Source organism: Lycorma delicatula, chromosome 9 (assembly GCF_047948215.1).
Source record: "Lycorma delicatula isolate Av1 chromosome 9, ASM4794821v1, whole genome shotgun sequence".
Lineage (NCBI taxonomy): Eukaryota > Metazoa > Arthropoda > Insecta > Hemiptera > Fulgoridae > Lycorma > Lycorma delicatula.
Genome location: NC_134463.1, coordinates 18,896,806 through 18,918,834, shown reverse-complemented (window position 1 = coordinate 18,918,834; position 22,029 = coordinate 18,896,806). Strand labels below are relative to the sequence as shown.

General features: G+C 28.6%; 1 protein-coding gene across 8 annotated transcripts in view; it reads left to right on the top strand.

Annotated features, from left to right (window-relative positions):
* Usp7 (Ubiquitin-specific protease 7) overlaps positions 1 to 22,029 on the top strand; it is a 111,622-nt gene that overhangs the window by 33,542 nt on the left and 56,051 nt on the right. For all 8 annotated transcript variants that reach the window (XM_075375776.1, XM_075375775.1, XM_075375782.1 and 5 more), the window contains exons 4-5: positions 27 to 123; positions 6,059 to 6,177. In XM_075375776.1, the coding sequence (XP_075231891.1) occupies positions 27 to 123; positions 6,059 to 6,177 (216 nt within the window). The remainder of the gene's footprint in view (positions 1 to 26; positions 124 to 6,058; positions 6,178 to 22,029) is intronic.

Sequence of the window (22,029 nt, the reverse complement as noted above, 5' to 3'; positions counted from 1 at the left end):
TATTTATACAATTTTTTTTTTTTTAGTGCAATGGTGAATCAGAGAGCTCATCATGGAGCTGTTATGCAACTGCCGAATTAAAACTTTTAGCTCAGAAAGAGGGCTGTGAACCTTTCTGTAGAAGTGAGTTAAACTGGATAATTATGATTAGTTAATGAATTATTAATTCTTTTCACTGTTAAAAAGCTGGTCTCATTTTCTTGAAGAACTGCTGAGTTCTTAGCAGATGGCTCTGATTTTTATTTCATTATAGGCTTATGAATATTCAACATATCGTGTTGGATATCTTTACATCAAATTATTATTAACTATTGAAATTAATTATTTTCACTGCTTTTTATTCTAAAGAACTGGTGGCAAAATTATTACTTATCGTTAAGTAGTAAGCTTCCTATCAAAGAACATTATAAACTGTAGGTAGCATTTTATTTATTTTATGTGCTGTATCATTAAGCTACTCTTACATTATATTTGTGTTTGTTGTGTTTCATTAGTTTGCATAGACTGTTTAAAGCATTTTGATCCCTAATTTTGGCATCATTGTTAAATATTTATTTTGCCTATATATAGTGCTGACTAAAGTATAGTATTTCACCTTGGGCTTTTAAAAATGTTTGAAGTTATCAGGACTCAAATATAGGGTGTCAGATAGTTTTGTTTGGCGCCAGCAAATATTGTTCAACAAGTAGAGTGTTTTTAATAAATTTAAAATTTTGACATTTCTGTAACATTTACCTGCATTTTTGTACATTAGTACAAATTCGCCTAAGTAAAAAAATAAAGGAACAAAAAATTACCTAGGCTTACAAAATAAAATATTCATTTGTATTAAAAAACAGGTAACTCAGTTCTTTGTCTTATGAAAAAATAACTTCTCAGTTTCTACCAACAATTATCAGGAATAAAAAATTTACACGATTATAATTTTCCCTGATAATTTACATGAAAAGGCAAGTTATCTATTTAAACTAAACAAATGCTTTCTTCAGATCATAATACAATTATGTGTACTACACATCATGAAAGATAGGTTTGCTATTTCACAGATGACAAAAGTGAACTGCTTCAGCATTTGCCAGGAATAAAAACAATGGGGAAACTTTGATCAGACAAAATTTTGAATATTGTTTGCCAAAAAAATCAATAAGGGGTTATACTCCAATTAATTATTATTTTATACTTAAAATAATAATTTAAAAAAAATTAATTTATGCTTATTTTTCTTTCAACAAAATTCATAATTTTCTCTGAACGAAGTTTTCCCACTGCTTTTCTTTCTGACAAATGCTGGAGTAGTTCACTTTCATTTGTGAAATAGCATACCTATCTTTCTTGATGTATAGTATAAGTAATTGTATTATGATCTGAAGAAAGTGTTTAGTTTATTTAGATAAAACTTGCTTATTGTGTAAATTTTAGGGGAAAAAATTAGTAGATATTCAGTTTTCATTAAATGTTTATATTCAGTTTTCATTAAATGTTTTCTGTGTTGGTTGATACTTTATTTGTGTAGGCTGTGGATTCTTCTAGTTAATATTGTATTATTATTGTAAATTAATATATTCAATTGTTGATTATTTTTCCTTTATTTAAAAAAAAAGAAAGAAAAAAGGAATCCAGTTTCTGCGTTATTACTCATTTTAATTGTAAATAGAAGGAATTTTTTTGGAGTACTAAAAAATTGTAAAAAAGATTAATTTATATTTAAATGTTTTTTGTTTTTTATTTTTATTCAAAAGTAATGATGCAGATTTTGGATCTCATGGGTTATACAACCACCACTATAAATACATGTCCATGATCAGTTAAGAGATAACCAAATATATATATATATATATATATATATATATTTATTCAATCTAAAAGTATGAATATAATTTAACCTATAAAGTATAATATAATCTTAACCTCACTTTGCTTGCTAGTCAAGGTTAACGAATGTAAAGGTCTAGTTTAAGAACATCAAGGTTAAGTTTGGTGGATCTTAAAATAAATATATATATTTATTTGGTTATCTCATAAACAAACATGGACAGATATTTATTATGTGGTTGTATAACCCATGAGACCCCAGATTTTTTTTTTACTAAAACCCTTTCTAGTTCTGGACCATGCTCAACTTTAAATTATAAGCTTTGTCCTCTTGTCAGGCACAGTGTAGACATTATGTTTATTTGTCTGGTCTCTGATCAAGGACATTTTTGTAACATCATATTTGTGCAGCTATGTAAGCATATTTTTAACTTACATCCACAGAATTGCAGTTAAATGACATGACAATTACAAAGTCTATATACATATAAATATTACTGTGTTTACTTGGGTTATGTTAGCTAGTGAAATAGCATCATATGACGAGGTTCTGTATATAATAACTGTGCAGATCATTATTTTTATGAGATTCATTTTTTAATATAAAACTTTTACTTTTGCTGTGAATATTGCTGATTTTGAACTACTTTTTAAATATATTATTTTCCTTATTTAATTATAAACATAAACATTATAACAGATAAGTTTATGAATTGCAGTTATACATTATAAACTATGTATGGCCCTAAATCTATAAAATTAATTATAAATTTCTATTTATTAACTTTAAAATTCTGTTTTTTTTTGTGAATCTTGGCCTTACTCACCTAAAATGTATATTTAAAGGTTATTGTAACTTTTTTCTGGGTGTGTTACTTCTCAAAATAAATTTTAAATGTAGAGATAAAATTATATTACGTAAAAGTTGATAGAAAATGTTGTAAAGATATAGAAAACAAAAAGTTTAAGATTAAAAACTTTTAGAGTGGTTTTTTAAGGATTTATAACAACCAGTTTTTTTTTTTTACATAATGTTCCTCTACTACTATTTCTTTGATGTAATTAGAGTATATTGATAACTACATCCAAAGGGTTCAAAATTGACATTGTACATTACAAAAATAAGTTTTGTAGATATAGGAATTTTTGTAATTCATGAAATTGCAATAAAGCTGTATTTGTTAAAAAGGTCAGGAGCAAAAGAATTAACTTATGTGCTTTTATTTATTCAGATATTAAACAGACAAATGACTATTGAAAAATTATTTATTCAATGGCATTGAAACTAACTACTTATCAGCGTAATTCCTGGCTATATTTAGGTACTTCTTCAATCTTTCTGCAAGAAAGATTCTGGATGTGAATGTGGAACATGAACAGTTTAGACACCAATTTGAAGAATTCTTTACTACTGTAATAGGAAAAAAGAATTCTTCAACTAGGTGTCTGAACTGTTTGTATTCCACATCCACATTCTTGATCCCGCTCATTATTGCAACATAAAAATTCTGTAAGAGAACTAAACAAAACAAAAAATCTTATAGTATGATATTGGGAATAAAAGATGTTTGTTGCAGTGGGAAAAAATTCCCAATCCAACTTCTGATTGGTCGTGTGTTTTTGAGCGATATGGTGGTGGGCGTTAGCATGCCAATGAATTACCCCTTTTGGGAGAGTACTTGGATATCTTATTTATGTGGGTTTCACTGTACTCATATTTACTAGCATGTAACAATAGTACTCACTGTTGGTTGTATATTATTCTTCCAAATAATTGCTATGAGGGTAAGTCAATTATTATCTGCAATGTAGTTATAAATTTTATTTCAATACAAATAGGAAACTTACATGTACAGCATTTTTAAACATAGTCCCCTTGCATTTCAATGCACTTGGTCCATCGTTGCAGAGAAACTCCTGATGTCCTCATAAGATAAGGGTTTCGGTTGAGCTACGAGCCAGGAATGCACCGCTTCTTTCGCTGTTTTGTCTGAGGTAAATCGACGGCTCCTTAATTCCTCTGAATCGACCAAACAAGTGGTAGTCAGAAGGGGCAAAATCAGGACTATACGGAGGATGAGCCAGTACTTCAAAGTTGAGTTTCTGGAGCGTTTCAGCAGTACGTGGACAGGCATTGTTGTGCAACCTTTCAACAGCAGTCCTTGGCGTTTGCTTCGAGTTGCAGGCTTCAGTTGGCAGTAAGCATCTCACTGTAACGTGCACTGTTTATTGTTGTGCCCCTTTCCTCATAATGTTCCAGTACTGGGCCTTGTTAGTCCCAAAAATATCTATAAGCACCAGTTTTCCTGTGGACGGTTGGGTCATGAACTTTTTTTTTTATAAGGCAAATTTAGATGTTTCCATTCCATACTGTGCCGTTTACTTTCCGGCTCGTAATGAGGGATCTGTGTTTCGTCACCGGTGATGATTTTGTCTAAGATGTCCCTTCGTTACCATAGCGATCCAAATGTTTTTGGCAGATGTCCAAGTACGTTTGTTTATGCAACTGTGTTAGTTGTTTTGAGACCTGTCTTGCTCAGACTTTATCAAACCCAAGTCTATTGTGGAGATTTCGTAGGCAGAACCATGACTAATTTGCAGACGATGTGCCACTTCATCGATAGTTACTTGTCTGTCTAAGAAAACCATGTCATGTGCACACTCAATAACTCAATCTTTTCCTCATTTGTGGCGGTAAACGGTCATCTGGCTACTTTGTCGTGCGTAACACTTGTGCAACCGTTTTTGAATTTTTCAGTCCGTTTGTAGACACTCCGTTGTGGCAACACACGGTTCCCGTACTGTACCGAAAGTTTTCGATAAATTTTGGCCCCGATACACCTTCCGACCACAAAAAAGGATCACCAAAGGTTGCTATTCTTTGGTGCAAACAGAAAGCGAAGCAGCGATGGTTAATGGCAGGGCAGCGATAATAGAATTATCGCTAGCAGCATCAAACCTCCACAGACATAACGACAATTAAACCACTCATGCGTCATCTGTGCATCACGACAGTATTACCAACATAAACAAAAATATAACTAAATTGCGGATAATAATTGACTATCCTCATATAAATTTGACTTTTAGAGTCACAAATTACTGTTAACGTTACCAATTGACGCATAAGTTTTGTGAGGTTTTTCCCAACTGGAGAACTCAGAAATTTGCATTCCATACCCTGACAAGTTATAGCATCTCAAAAAGATTACCTTCTGCTAAAAACTATTGTTTAAGTTTTTAAAAATGTCAGTTCAAGTATCTGTGGTTTTGAGGGGACTGTCTGAACCTATCTTGAAGATATTTTGTATTAATTTAGCTTGTTGTGGACAATGAAATGAGCAATGCCAATACTTACACTACAAATTTCTTAAATTTTTGTACTTCTGTCCTTATAAATAAAATTATTAATGTGATTTTGCAAAGAGTTAGTGTAAACTTTCATTACAATGATAATCAATAACATTTATTGTGTTCAATTTAAACTGTTCAGTCCACTTATATAAACATTTTGCATGCTTATATAGTTTTACTGTATTATTTTAAAATTTGTAAAATTTAGGATGGTTTTATAGCTTTACAAAAAAAAATCTTAGCAGAGAGCACTGTTCTTTTACAGTACACATTTTAAACAGAGCCAACTGTTTGAAATAAACGAAAGAGGTTATAATAATGGAGATTCTTTTTCAACAGATAACATTTTCTATGCCAGAGGTGCCACTTGAACGTCAGACAGTTGAGTTCTAATTCACAGTTTTACTGCTGTTATCTATCATTTGTCTCTTTAATTGTTGAACAACCCTTATGTTATTTCTTTATTAATGTGTTAGTCATTAATAGTTAATCCATAGATTATTGGCTATTATTATTAATTTTGTGTTTCTTGGATGTATGCTGTTCTGTAAATAAATGTACTGAAAACAATAAATTATATTAAAAAAATGAATAAATTCAGTAAATTTGTTTCTTTATGATTGTAATTGTTATTTTAAAAATAATCTCCTTGTTGTTACTAAATTAATAGTAACAAATTTAACACAGCTTGCATTCATTTTTAAAGAATTAGTGTTCATCTATGTTACATCCTTTTAAAAATTCTTTTCTCTATTATAAAAAAAATTGTTTTGATACTGTACTTAAAGTATAATAATATTATATTTGTTTGTGTGTAATTTAAACAATTTCCAATTAGTTTTTATTATTTCTTAATAATTGGATTCACAGTGATTAATGTTTTTTTTCCCAGAAATTCAGCATTTATTCTACTGTAAAGAAAATGATTGGGGTTTTAGTCACTTTATGGCCTGGGCAGATGTTCTGGATCCAGATAAAGGCTACATTAAAGATGATTGCATTACACTTGAGGTTTGTGTTTGATTTAAGCTCTTAAATTATTGGGTTTTTTATTTTGTTTTTGGCATAATTTTTAATTTTTTTCAAATCTTGTTATGCATGAACTAGCAGATTTTTTTAAAAATCTTAAGTTGTTGCTAGCTTATTCCATATAAGGTTGTGTTTTTTTTTCTATATCTTAGTTTTGTTTTCTGTTAGGCTCAAAACTCAACACTCAGATGATGTCGAGAGATCTTGTATAATGTGCAAGTCATTCATTAACATAGCGACTGAGACATAGACCTCAGAAATCTAGACTACTGTTTCAGAGATTTAACAGACACGTATAATGTTAGCAAGAGTTAACAGCCCATAATAACAATGACTTGGAGAGTCAACTGGCCCTTTATAGCTCATATTTGATTTCTCCTGTAATTTATATCTTTTTCCAAAACTAAAAAAACCTACTAAAAAGGGAACTGAATTGCTATAAATCAGAAAAACATAGAAGTTGACAGCAATAAAAAAAAGTTTTCAGATTGTGGTAGGTATATTGAAGTAAGTTTGAGGCCTTAGGGAAAGAACTTTGTTAAAGACACTAATACTTAGTGTTTTAACAAAGTAACTTTAAGTAAGTTACTTTTATTGATTAAATGACTGAATATTCTAAGGCCGACATCATATTACAATAATACTTTAAAATTAATAGATTTAAAGCAACTCGCATTCTATGTGAGTTCCTTCTGTTGCTATTATTGTAATATGATGTCGGCCTTAGAGTATTCAGTCATTTAATCAATAAAAGTAACTTACGTATGGTCATTTTACTTTAGTGTCATTAACAAAGTTCTTTCCTTAAGGCCTCAAACTTATTTCAATATACCTTCCACAATCTGAAAACTTTTTTTATTGCTGTCAGCTTCTATGTTTTGTTCTTAATCTGATTAACAGTAATTCAGTTCCCTTTTTAGTAGTATTTTAGTTTTGGATAAAGCTCTAAGTTACAGGGGAAATCAAATGAGCTATAAAGGGGGCCAACTGATTCTCCAAGTCATTGTTATTATGAGCTGTTAAATCTCTGAAACAGTAGCCTAGATTTCTGAAGTCTGTCTCAGTCGCTATGTTAATGACTTGCACATTACACAAGCTCTCTCAACATCTTAGAGTTGAGTTTTGAACCTAGGAATGTGGTTGGTCATATATGCTCTTTAACATTTTGTTTGGTTGTCTTTGCTTGCTTTGGTTACGTCATTGCTTTGTTGTTATTCGGTCATCAAAGCAGGTTAATGATTTCGTAATTCATGATTTTTCATGTACGATTTGAAGACCACTTTAGAATTTTGGTGAAGACCACTTGATGATTTTTTGTTAGATTCGGTTTTATGCTAAAAAAAACAACTGGGCAACTTGTCAGACAGACAATTTGGCAAAATTTCATCGGTTTCAAGATTATGTTTATACTGATCATATTTGGTTGTCATGGCAATTATGACAGTCTGCCTAATAGAGGTTAATGTTTGTTGTTGTTGTTTAAAGTCTCACATGATATTGCAATTAATATTCGGATGATAAACAAAAATAATTATTATTTTGAATTTTACGACTGTTAATGTTTTTATTTTTAGAGAATATTTTATTGTGTTGACTGCATAAATGTAAATATTGTTCATTAGTTATTGTTTTAAGTTTGCCATGAAATTGTAGCTGGTTAGGAGTGAAAAGGAATGCTTTATTTTATTTATTTTTTTACAATACTCCATTTATTGATGTGTTGCATAGTACGTAGATGGGCTGAAAACATTGTGCATTTATCTTTTTTTTTAATTGATTATGACATTCGGATTGTAATATTATACTTATATCATTTTAGTGTTTTTTTTTCTGGCAACATTATTAGCGAGTTGCTATAATATGCAAAATGACCGGGGTACTTCGAACAACGAGTGGAATAGATCGAGAGTGTTCACTCTAATTGAGTTTTGTGTACAAACAGTTACAAAACTTTATTTTACAAATTTGACTTAAGTTTATCAATTTCTTGCCAAAAATCTTGAAATTTTCAGGTTTGACACAAAAAATGTCAACAATTCAAAAATTCATGATTTCCATAATTTTTTTATTTTTATTTTGAGTTAAGTGACTTCAATCTCATTTTTTGGGATTTTTTTTATTTCTGTTTTTGGGTTCTTTAATATCAAGAAAAGTTTTCAAATAATATATGACTAAAAAAAAAAAAAACATTTTTAGTTTATAATGCATGGTTTTCTTACAGTTTAAAAAAAACTGCTAAAAATTATTGATAATAAAAAGTTTATAAATTTTTTAGCACAAGCTTACAAAGAGTCACTATAAGGCCTGTAAAAGTTTTTACCAACAATAATATAAGCATGCGATTATTTTTTTTAATCTCCAAAATAGATCTGCTCCTCAAAGGGAATTATCTCTTTGAAGTTGGTCTTTTGGCATTGGTTTAATAAAGTTAATTTCATAAAACCATGTTTTACTATATTTGTTTGAATTTTTTTTCTTTATTTTTGAATTTTATAAGGACAATAACAAAATATTTTTCTGTTATAAAGTAATCATTCATTTTTCTTTTCCATTTAATATTTGTAAGCTGTAGGTTTTTAAAGCTTATGTAGTATTAAAAATATGAGTGCATTTTTTTATTTACATATAAGCCTTTATTTGGATAATTATTAAATGATATTAGGTTTATTTTGACCTCAATATTTGTTATTTTATTGGTAAAATATGAAAGTGGAATATCATTAATTAATAATAATTGAAGCAATTCCTTTCTCTGCCACTTTCCACTTTCATTTTAAGATTGATTTTTATTAAGAACTGTATTTGAATAAAAAGATAATGAGTTTGGTTTAATAAAAATATATATAAATATATATATATTTATATAATTTAATTAGTATATTTAAATTTAATAATTGATATTGAAGAATCTGTGTTAAAAGAACTCCAATGAACTTGAGTTTTCTAGACTATTTTATGAACTTTAGAACAATTCATTTATTGGAATCAATAAAAGATAGTCCAGAATATTTCTGTATAATGATTATTCCACTTTATCTTTTACATTTCTCAATTCATTTTGTTGCTTATTCTCTACAGTTTTATTAATCTAAATTAAGTTTTAAATGTAAGTACAGTATGTTGTGATGATGGTTAAATCAGTATTAGATTTAAATCCGTGATTATTGTAAATTATTTAAGAATTGTAACTTCCTTGCTTAAATGTGTATATAGAGTATAAAAATAGTTTAATTATTATTTCATGGGAAGAAAATATTTTTGTTTACTAACAGAACTGTCAGCCCCCATTATTATGAAACACTGATCTGGTCTAATGTATGTTAATAAATTACATAACTGTATTGGGAGAAAGGTTACTTCTGGTACAGATGATAAAAGTAACACAGTCTTTATTTAATATTTTATACATTAAGGGAGTAGGGAACCTTTAGTACTGCCCATGTTAAATTAGCAATTTTCTAGTACCATTTTCTCAGCTGGTAGGTAATTATTAATTGAAATTAATTTTCCAGATTTTCCTTTATAAGGTAGACCATTTTTAACCTGTAGTTTTGATTGGTAAAAACCAGAAGACATGCTTTAATAATTGACTTCCACTTATTTTTAATGAAAACCAGCTCCAAACTCACAAAAGTCTTTCTCTTAGGTGTTCTTTCTTAATGTTGGCTTCATCAGATTTTTTTTATAACACTGCTTTGTAAACTGTAATATTTCAATACTTGAAGTCCACATACAGTATTAGTGTATTTTTACACCCCATTCTTTCTGATACTTTAGATTTAGCTAGATTGCCATCATTAAATGTAATAACTGCATCTAAAACGTCTATCTTCATTGTACTGCATCCCATTGGGGTTCTAGGTTTGTCTGTGTATACATTTTTTTCAATAGTTATTTGTCAGCTAAGTCTCTAAATATGGGGATTTCTTTCTTTCAATACTGTTACTGTTATAGAATTTATATTCTATATTGTTCGCCAGTAATAAAACTATGTTTATACTTGCACCAACTGGATACTCTGTCCGGTCGAAGGACAGTGTTGGTTTATCATTCGTTGCTAGATTATGTGAAAAAATAAAACTTATATCTTTGTGTTTCTCAATGGCTTATTTTCTATAACAGTTTTAAAAACCTTTGAGTCTCCATCTCAAAGATATTTCGTATACTTTACACCTCTCTTTTCATCAAAATATGTGAATATATTTACAGCACCAGCCGACTTCATGACTCCACTGGTGCCTTTGTAATTACCCTGACAAACATGAGGCTTACTTGTGTTCCCTTTGCAAATATGAGAAAATTTGGAAAAACATTTTACATTTAAAACCTTTCCAATTTCAATGCTAGCGGCTGACATAACATCATGAAGTGAAGCGTGTCCTCGCTTTTGCCATATTCTGTCAAAGGTTTTGTTGTGTGTTCACTCACTAATGGATTCAGTAGCTGCCTGTTTCATTGAAAAGTCGGCCACGGATTCAATTGCTGAAAGTAAAATTGTATAAACATATTTTTTGGATGGAGCAGGTGGATAAAGGATAGAAGACAGGATTCTACCAGCAGCAGGCCTACAGCCAATCAATTTTAGACAAAACAGTTGGACACAGAATATCCTGTTGCTATATCCTATTCCTATTCCAAAATGGTGTTTTTTTATTGTGTTATCACATAATTGAGAGTAAGAAACTGTAAGTCCATAGCAACAGTTGTCATGGTGGGAAAGTTTTCTTTCAGCCAGTACTTACAAATGGACTTACTGGTAAAAGCTTCTGTAATAATTTAAATTTATGATACTACTACCTACAGCAACTTTTAGTTTACTTTTTGTCTTAGAACTACATTTGTAGGAATAATTTTTTTCGTGTATTAATACCAGATGCACTAGACAAACTTTCATCCACAGACAACTTAGAGACTCTGACATAAGTATTTTGTTGTTTTTTTGTTGCCATAAAACTTCTTTTCATCTTGATTTTTGGCATTGTAAAGTAATAATAAAGTTAAAAGATAATTATTTGTAACAAATAAAATAACAGTACAGAAATTAATACTAGTTACTCATGAAACTAAAACATATGATTTTACTTCAGACATCAGGCCAACATAACCCTACTTCTTTCATTAATAATATTTTCGTTATAATGGTTCACAGCAGTTTCATTTACAAAGATTGGAAGATGAAGTGGGCTTGATAGTCATTAATTGTCTACCATTTTTTTTTGTCCTCTATACAGAATATGAATAAATTTTTTTTTTGAGCAGCAAAATAACCTCATCACTGTGGCGTGTGATATTAAATTACAGAAAAAAAATTTTTTTTAGTGAAAAATGTTCTTTTCTCTGTAAATGATCATACCAAATTACTCAGAAAAATAGAAGACTATAATATAATAATAAAATGTAAATTTCTTCATTTTGAAGGTTCCCTACCCCCTTAAGATTTTATTTTGTTCAGTATCTTTACTTGTGCTCTATATATTGCTTCTAACTATGATATTACTCAGTAACTTAAAAAAAAAAATCATTGATAAAAAACATTTATATACATCTATTATTATATAATGTTTTTTGCTGTTTAATCTTTACTCTGTGGTGACTTTTATATGCAAATATATATTTTCTTCCTGATATATTCATTTATCAGATAAATTGTTTAATCTGGTATGCTCAATTCTAAATAAAATAATGTTCTCTTATATTTTTTACTTTTGTGATGTTTAATTTTTTAAAAGAATATAACTTCTTTTTGAACTTTGAAATTGTAAATTATATATTATACAGAAAGATAGAGAGAGAGAGTTAGAAACAAATTTATTCAGAAACTAAAACTGATTAAACACATAAAACTAAATGTACATAACAATCTAGTTGTAAACAAGGCTTTGCTGTATGCAAGTGAATTGTGGAATATTGGAAATTTGATATTATTTGTAATTAAGGAACTTTATTCATAACTGATTTAGAAATTAACAAAATATTTGTATGAAGTCGTAAATTTGCTGTTTGTCACATATTTAATGATTAGTTCAGTGGATTCATCTCATGTCATAGTAACATTGTATAGTATAAATTATAAGAGATTAATTTTGGGTAGAAGAATCATTTCCTTTTACTTCTGGCTTAAAAAGCCCTACTTCTATCTTAAGTGTAAAATTTTATGAAGAAAAAAATAAATGAATGAATGAATTTTGAAGTAGTAATAATATTCATGTATGAAAATCTTAATTATGATTGAATTTTTGCTGAAATTTCCGAAACTTTTTCTTCTGTATTATTAATATATATCACTAATTTTCATGTAACAACTTTTTTCTAAAAAAACCATGTGTGATTTATTATTTCTTAGCACTATGTAGATTAAAAATTCTTTAATTTACTGTATGTCTAATTATGTAGGAAACTGCATTGTACGAGGGTTTTACTGTCTTAATTGATGGTAAATTTGTCATTTTTGCGGCACCTCTTTTTGTCACTAATTTGTAATTGAATTTTTTAAACATAGAATTGTTATAATAATTGAATAAGTGATTTAAGAATAATTATATGTTAATAGGCATTTCTTTTTTAACTGTTGTATTTTCAGGTGACGATTTGGGGGGTTATTTTAGTTACAAACATACTTTTTCTCTTTGGGAAGTACGTTTGTAATTAGAATAAACCTTGTAAATTTCTGCTCGGCTGTGTTTCTTCTACTCAAATGGGAATTAATGTTTTAGCAGGGTTGTACTATATTTTATGGTAAAAAATGTATTTCTGTTGAGAAGGGTAGTTTCTTTACTATTATCTATCTTATTAGTAAGCAATTTACCAGGACTAAAAGTCTGTTTCTGTAGTAATTAGTAGAGTTAATAAAAAAAATAAAAACTTTTTTTATTATGTTACAAATCAAGTAAGTGTTTAAAGAATCCTTTTGTCCTTATGCGTTACTAAGTGTTAAACATTTTTTCCCGTTACAATTCTGTTCCAGTTATATAAAACCAACAGAATTTCCAATCATCCACTTTGAGGCATTTCAGGTCATTTAAATTTGAAGTAAATATTATCTTCAATGATTTTTATGCCTCTGATGATTTCTCAGAATGAAAAGCTGTAAGGTTAAATCACTTGACTGCAGTAGCCCTTAATTGTCCCTTGGCATATGGTATCCATTCAGGAAACTGCTGCTACTAAGTTTGAAGACCTCTGTGGGAGGCCAGTCCCAAGCTACCAAGCATAAGCATAAGGATGACCAATGTTGTCATAGATTGTTTAATAGCTTCAGAGTAACAACATCTTAAGACATGAGTACCCTGTTGCTGCACATCTGTCAAAAAGTGAATTTCAAGCATTTTTGAGCCCACACACAATTATTAGGGAGCCCACACCAAAATGAACTCAAGCTGTATTACAATACTTATTGATAATTATGCAAGACTTATATCAAACCAATAAATATTACTGATATATACTATAATATCACGGAGATAATAAATTCATCAGATTTCTTTCTTCTTTCAAAATCATTTTCATAAATTTCCAAATAATCTTGGCTAGTACTACATTAACTTTAATTTCTTTAAAACCTCTGGATATATCTAGTGGAATGGAAGCCATTCTGGTTGAGATTTAAGGGTTCCTTAATATATTATCATTGCAACAAATTAAAATGCAGTTAGTTTTAGGCATACCTGGCCATGAAGCATTTCCAACACTTCCAGTATTTCCAAATTTCATATCCAGCTTTTGTGAATGCTAACAGGTTAACAACAAGTAGTGTTGCATTACTTGTTACTTATTTTATTCATAAACATTTTTAGTATTATTTTTCTACCAATACTGAAGCATAAAAATTTGTTCTTTTTTTAAATGTCTGTTCTCAATACAGGTATGGTATAAAAATGGACTGAACACCAATTGGATTATAATTACATCAGCTGTGTGCTATAAACTGTAAAACCAAAATTTTCCACTTGTTAAGAGTTTAAATATGCGTGCAGAGAAACATACTTTTAGTCCTCCCCGTAACGTATCCTATGAATAGGTTACTTGGAATTTTGATTGGCTGTAGGAATTTTTATTTATTGCTCAATTTTGACTAAAATTTATTTTTGCATGTAAACAAAAAAAAATTTAAATATGAATTATTAGCTTCTTTTTTCATATAAAGAAATGGTTACATTTCAAAATATTAAAATTTTAAATATTTTGAAAACTAGGTTTACAGTGAAAACCACCATACATGATCACAAAGAGCTCCAAAATTTTCCTGAAGCCCTGAATTCAACATATGTTAGATCATTATTATCATCACATTTATAAAGATAAGTGATAAAGAAAAGTTAATAATTAATAATGTTTTTAAATTTAATTTACCAGATAATAAGAATAAAATTATAAAAAATATTGCTATCGATTCTGAATTTAATATTAATAAAATTTACCATATTGACAAAGATAAAGAAAGACTATGTAATATTATTGGTAATAATGTTTATAAAATTAAAAATATTTATGTAAATAAGAAACCACTTTTTAATAAGAGGACAGTATATAATTTAAAAGATAAGTTAAAAGAAAATAGCTGCGTTATGTTAAAATCAGATAAAAAAAATACGTCAGTTATTATGTTAATTGAAAAATATAATAATTTAATGGAAAAGTATATAACCTACAATAATTTTAAACAAATAAAAGACCTAACCAATAAATTTTTAAAGATTACAAAGAGTTTAATAACAAACTAGACAATTTTTTATCATGATAATAAATTGAAGTATCACACTAGAAGATTATATCCATTTAAACAATTTGCCCCGAAACTTACTGGTCTTCCTAAAAGCAAGGTAACCCAATGTGTCCATTAATTAATTTTAAATCTGCACCTTGTTATTTTATTACTAAAGTAATTGATAAGATACTTAGATCTAAGATTGATTTACTATATAAATATAATATAAAAAATGGGTATAATTTGGTTAACAAATTAAATAATTTAACTATAAATAAAAACACTAGAATGATAAGTTATGACACAAGCAATACATACCCTAATATTCCTGTAGATAATACATTTGGATAATAAAAAATATATAATAATGAGAATCCAAAATTTATTGATGATTTTCTCACCATTATTAGAAACATGTGTCAGCAGAACTATTTTGAATTTAATATGTGTATTATACAAAAGAGAATTCTTTACCGATGGGGTTTCCTTTATTGGCCATTATGTCTGAGATTTATTTGCAGGGGTTCAAAAATAAGGGAGTTTATGATATTACTCATATACACAAAATTCTATTATGGTTTCAATATATCTTTGAACCTATTATAAATGATGAACATTTTATAATATAGAGAATACTCATTTCCTATCATGACAATTTAAAATTTACATATGAAACAGATACGTTCAGAAAAATAAAATTTTTAGATGTTAATATTGAAATCGACAAAAAGAATCATATTTTAACATCAGTATATAGAAAACCTACAGCAAGTAAAATAACTACTAATAGAAAATCAAATCATTCATGGCCACACAAAATTAATATATTTACAAACATGTTAATTAGAGTGATACATTGCACACAGAATAATAGAGAAAAATTAGATGCAGAAATAAAAATTACAAAAAGTGTTGCAGTAAAAATGGATATAAAGCCTTGTTAATTCATTTATAAAAACAAAATTTAAAATCTAAAATGTAATCACATTAAAACCTATAAATAATACACACAATGTTGATAATATCCATATAAAATTCTTTTATACTAATAATATTGAAAATTTAATTAGTATTTATAATGATGAAAAGTATAAACCAGTATATAAGCCCAACAATCATATATTAAGACATTTAAAAATACTATATTGATAATAATGATTTTAATAGTTTGTGGCGTTTATAAAATAATATTTAATGATGGCGATGAAATTTATATTGGGAAAACTAATAGATCATTTAAAGTAAAATTTGCAGAACATTTTAGATATAAACAATAAATTTGGTTATTCTAATGTTGCAGACCATGAATAGTGAACAAACATTCTTTTTCTGACTTGGAAACTAATTTAAAAATAATCAAAGTCAAAAGAAAATGATAATAATAAAAAATAAGACATTTTAGAAAAAAAATACTCTTATCAAAGCTGCTATAGATAGCAGCTTTGTCACTGTGGTCACTGTGGCACCATTAAATGCTATAGATAGCAGCTTTGATAAGAGCAAGCACTTATGTCAGTATTAGGTAAAGTTTATATTGTATTAGTACAGTGCTGTTTTTAGTAGCTGGCCACAAACATGTTAATTATTTGACTGCGTGTTATTATGTCTCATATGTAATAATATTAATGTTTTAATTTGTAATTAATTTTTAATTCTAATCAACTGATGATGAGGAATTTCCTATTGATATATAGAAAAGAAAAGAAAAAAGAAAAATAATGAGATAAGGTAAGAGCTCTTTTTGATTCTGTACTTTGGTGGATTGTGCTGAATTTTGTTTATGCTTTTGGAATTAGCACAGAGGAATATATGGATAAAAAAAAGATTTTACTAAATTTGTGTGTTTATGTTCAAATACATCCGTAGACAGTTTAAACCTTGTGAACTTGAAAGTTCTATCTAAACATAGGTAAAATGTTTGAGAACTGGAGTTTTTTTAAAAGTTACTTCTTTTTTTGTCTTCTGCTGTAAAAAAAATGCTGATTTTCAAGATTGCATATTTTTTGTGCAGTTTCAAAAAAAAATTAAAAAAAGATAAATAACTGTAGTCAATCAGAAACTGAAAACTCATCTGGGATGTATTTTATTAAATTAATTATTTTGTGTATCAAGTGAATATTTACAATAAAATCATAATTATACAGTTAAATGTTTTTTACCATTGTATTTTAAATGAGTTTTATTGTGGGGAAGGTTTTCATTTAGTCATTTTTTTCTCTTGGAAATATGTTTATAATTATATTTAAAAAAAATTATAAATTATGTACAGAGCTATGTTTTCTTCAGTAGATTTTTTCTAATAATGATGTAATTGTAGTTTTATGTTACGAAATTTTGTAGGGGTTTATTAGTCATATGCATACTTTTTATCTCGAAAGAATGTTTATAATAGGAAAAAAAACCTTAGAGATTATCTGTTGTATGATGAGTGTATAACATATCCATGGTTTATTTGTATAATACAGGTGTTAGTAAAATTATATTAACACACTTCTTTAATGGAAGAAGTATCTAATTAAAATAAATCCCTTGAAGTTTATCAGCTAGGTTGTGTTCTGTATAGGCTATGGGTTAAAATGACATCATTCTTCATTGAGTCTGTAGTAGGGGTTTACTAAAATTACATACATTCTTTTTCTCGTAGAAGAATGTATGTAATTTTTAAAAAAACCTTATAAAATTTCTACTGTGCTGTTACTCTTCTAAGCCAGCATTTGTAATAATGTTGCCTGATATATAAAATTTTTAGGGTTTACTAAAATCACATACAAACGTTTTCTCAAATGGAATGTGATATAAAAAAAAAAAACTAATGTGTTTGTTTTCTTCTGAATATGCATTATAGTGGAAATGTCATATTTCTGTGCGAGTCTGTAAAATGGGGGTGGGTTTGCTAAAATTCCATTAATACATTTATTGTTAAAGAATTTATATACTTTTTTTACAAAACCTTACAAATTTTCTTCTAAACTGTTTTTATTTCCTGTTTGAACATTGGTAGTAATTTGGCAATCACACTTAATGAAGTTTTATTGAAAATGCAGATCCAGTTTTTCATTGGAGTGTCTATATTTAAAAGTAATATTGTATTTAAATTCACTTAAACAAAACTTCCTACTAGTGTATAAGTAGAATCACTGTAATAAGGATAAAATCAAAACCTAAACCGACAACGATTGTTAACATCTATATGCCTACAAGCACCCATGATGATGATGAGTTAGAGTGTGTATACGAAGAGATTGATGAAGCAATTAAACACGTAAAAGGAGATTAAAATTTAATAATAGTTGGAGATTGGAATGCAAGCATTGGAAAAGGCAAGGAAGGAAATATAGTGGGTGAATACAGGCTGGGCAAAGGGAGTGAAAGAGGGAACCGACTTATAGAGTTTTGCACGAAGTATAATTTAGTAATTGCCAACACCCAATTTAAAAATCATAATAGAAGAATATACACTTGGAAAAAGCCAGGCGATACTGCAAAGTATCAGATAGATTATATCATGGTTAAGCAAAGATTTAGAAATCAACTCGTTGACTGCAAAACTTACCCTGGAGCAGACATTGATAGCGACCATAATTTGGTGATTATGAAATGTAGATTGGGGTTTAAAAACCTGAAGAAAAGGTGTCAGATGAACGGTGGAATTTAGAGAAGCTTGAGGAAGAGGAGGTAAAGGAGATTTTTGAGGAGGACATCGCAAGAGGTCTGAGTAAAAAAGATAAGGTAGAAAATGTAGAAGAAGAATGGGAGAATGTTAAAAAGGAAATTCTTAAATCAGCAGAAGCAAACTTAGGCGGAATAAAGAGAACTGGTAGCAAACCTTGGGTTTCAGACGATATATTGCAGCTGATGGATGAACATAGAAAATATAAGAATGCTAGTGATGAAGAAAGTAAAAGAAACTATCGGCAATTAAGAAATGCTATAAACAGGAAGTGCAAACTGGCGAAAGAAGTGGATTAAAGAAAAGTGTTCAGAAGTGGAAAGAGAAATGAACATTGGTAAAACAGACGGAGCATACAGGAAAGTTAAGGAAAATTTTGGGGTACATAAATTAAAATCTAATAATGTGTTAAACAAAGATGGTACACCAATATATAATATGAAAGGTAAAGTCAATAGATGGGTGAAATATATTGAAAGAGTTATACGGAGGAAATGAATTAGAAAATGGTTTTATAGAGGAAGAAGAGGAAGTTGAGGAGGATGAAATGGGAGAAACAATACTGAGATCTGAATTTAAGAGAGCATTAAAAGATTTAAATGGCAGAAAGGCTCCTGGAATAGACGGAATACCTGTAGAATTACTGCGCAGTGCAGGTTAGGAAGCGATTGATAGATTATATAAACTGGTGTGTAATATTTATGAAAAAGGAGAATTTCCGTCAGACTTCAAAAAAAGTGTTATAGTCATGATACCAAAGAAAGCAGGGGCAGATAAATGTGAAGAATACAGAACAATTAGTTTAACTAGTCATGCATCAAAAATCTTAACTAGAATTCTATACAGAAGAATTGAGAGGAGAGTGGAAGAAGTGTTAGGAGAAGACCAATTTGGTTTTAGGAAAAGTATAAGGACAAGGGAAGCAATTTTAGGCCTCAGATTAGTAGTAGAAGGAAGATTAAAGAAAAACAAACCAACATACTTGGCATTTATAGACCTAGAAAAGGCATTCGATAACGTAGACTGGAATAAAATGTTCAGGATTTTAAAAAAATTAGGGTTCAAATACAGAGATAGAAGAACAATTGCTAACATGTACAGGAACCAAACGGCAACAGTAACTATTGAAGAACATAAGAAAGGGAGTCCGACAAGGATGTTCCCTATCTCCATTACTTTTTAATCTTTACATGGAACTAGCAGTTAATGATGTTAAAGAACAATTTAGATTCGGAGTAACAGTACAAGGTGAAAAGATAAAGATGCTACGATTTGCTGATGATATAGTAATTCTAGCCGAGAGTAAAAAGGATTTAGAAGAAACAATGAACGGCATAGATGAAGTCCTATGCAAGAACTATCGCATGAAAATAAACAAGAACAAAACAAAAGTAATGAAATGTAGTAGAAATAACAAAGATGGACCACTGAATGTGAAAATAGGAGAAGAAAAGATTATGGAGGTTGAAGAATTTTGTTATTTGGGAAGTAGAATTACTAAAGATGGACGAAGCAGGAGCGATATAAAATGCCGAATAGCACAAGCTAAACGAGCCTTCAGTAAGAAATATAATTTGTTTACATCAAAAATTAATTTAAATGTCAGGAAAAGATTTTTGAAAGTGTATGTTTGGAGTGTCGCTTTATATGGAAGTGAAACTTGGACAATCGGAGTATCTGGGAAGAAAAGATTAGAAGCTTTTGAAATGTGGTGCTACAGGATAATGTTAAAAATGAGATGGGTGGATAAAGTGACAAATGAAGAGGTATTGCGGTGAAGATGATTGCGGTATAGATGAAGAAAGAAGCATTTGGAAAAAATATAGTTAAAAGAAGAGACAGACTTATAGGCCACATACTAAGGCATCCTGGAATAGTCGCTTTAATATTGGAAGGACAGGTAGAAGGAAAAAATTGTGTAGGCAGGCCACGTTTGGAATATGTAAAACAAATTGTTAGGGATGTAGGATGTAGAAGGTATACTGAAATGAAACGACTAGCACTAGATAGTGAATCTTGGAGAGCTGCATCAAACCAGTCAAATGACTGAAGACAAAAAAAAAGTGTATAAGATATAATAGGGATTTATTGAAATTTTAAATATATTTTTATCTAAGAAAAACAGATGGTGTCTGATCTGAAGTCCTAAACAACATAAGGAGTGTATTCACATAAACAAAACCATGTACTTTTATTTTGGAAGTATATTTCAGAGTAAAGAACACATAGTCGTGGAATAACTACAATTTTTCCTTCTTTTTTGATATTATTAACATTAGGTACATATGTTTATTTTAATTGCGTTAATTTTTCTTAGATTATTAACTAGTTTAGATTATTTTAACTAGTTTCAAGTTTTAGACGTTACACTGAATTTACTTTGATAAAGATACTACACATACAATATCTATTTTAAAGATAATTATATCAAGGAATCATTTAGAATGTCTCTTGATAGTTTGCAGTTTTGCAATCTGAAGTCATGTACTGTTTTTTAAGATTATATATTTGTTTAAATGTATCCGATTTTGATGTGAATAATAGTTTATATACATAATTTTTAATTAATTTATTCAGGAATAATTACAGTATATTATTTAAGCGGATTGCTGTGGTACCAAGCAAGAGGTAAATATAAATTAATAGACCTTTATTCATTTCAAAACAAAATGATTAAGTGCTTGTATGAATTATCTATTTATCTACATAATAATTTTATAATGTTAATGGGATTGTTAATGTCACCAAAAGGATAATCTTAATCCAAATTCTGTGGTCATAAGTAATACATTTGTTTTTCAGTAGTGAGTTATCATGAATTGACTGAATCTATACTTGGATGTATTGAGTATAAGTGTTTTAAAGAAATAATTGATACAAACAAGTTATATTTCATAGTAGTAATTGTTGTGTGATAATTGTTTGGATATTTTTAACTAATGAATAATTCTAAGCAATTTTACTTGATTTTTTTAAGAGAAAAATGTATTGTGTAAACTAAATTATTCATAAATTAATAACAAATAAGAATTAAGTTTTTATCTTATACATTGTTTGTTATTTACGTCTGTATACTTAGTAAGATTATGTAAGAAATAGTTTTATTTAAAATAGTAAAACAATAAAGTAATTTAATTTTATGCGGTTTTTAAATTGTTGTTGTTGGGTAAGTAACACTTAAAATATTTTCTTTAATATGTATTATTTTATAAAGATTTATTATTTAATAATATAATCTGTAATTATGTATGTGATGTACAAAAAAATATTTATTTTTTGTGTCAATATTTTCTTGCATGAAAAGTATAAATATATATTAGCCGGTCAGGGGGCTCTGCCCGTGGACCCCCAACGTATGTGTTTTCCTCATGGTTTTGAGAATATTAAAATATTATACAGATATTAAAGAAGGAAGAATTAGTCATTTTATTTCTTTTGCCATGGTGACAAAAATACAACA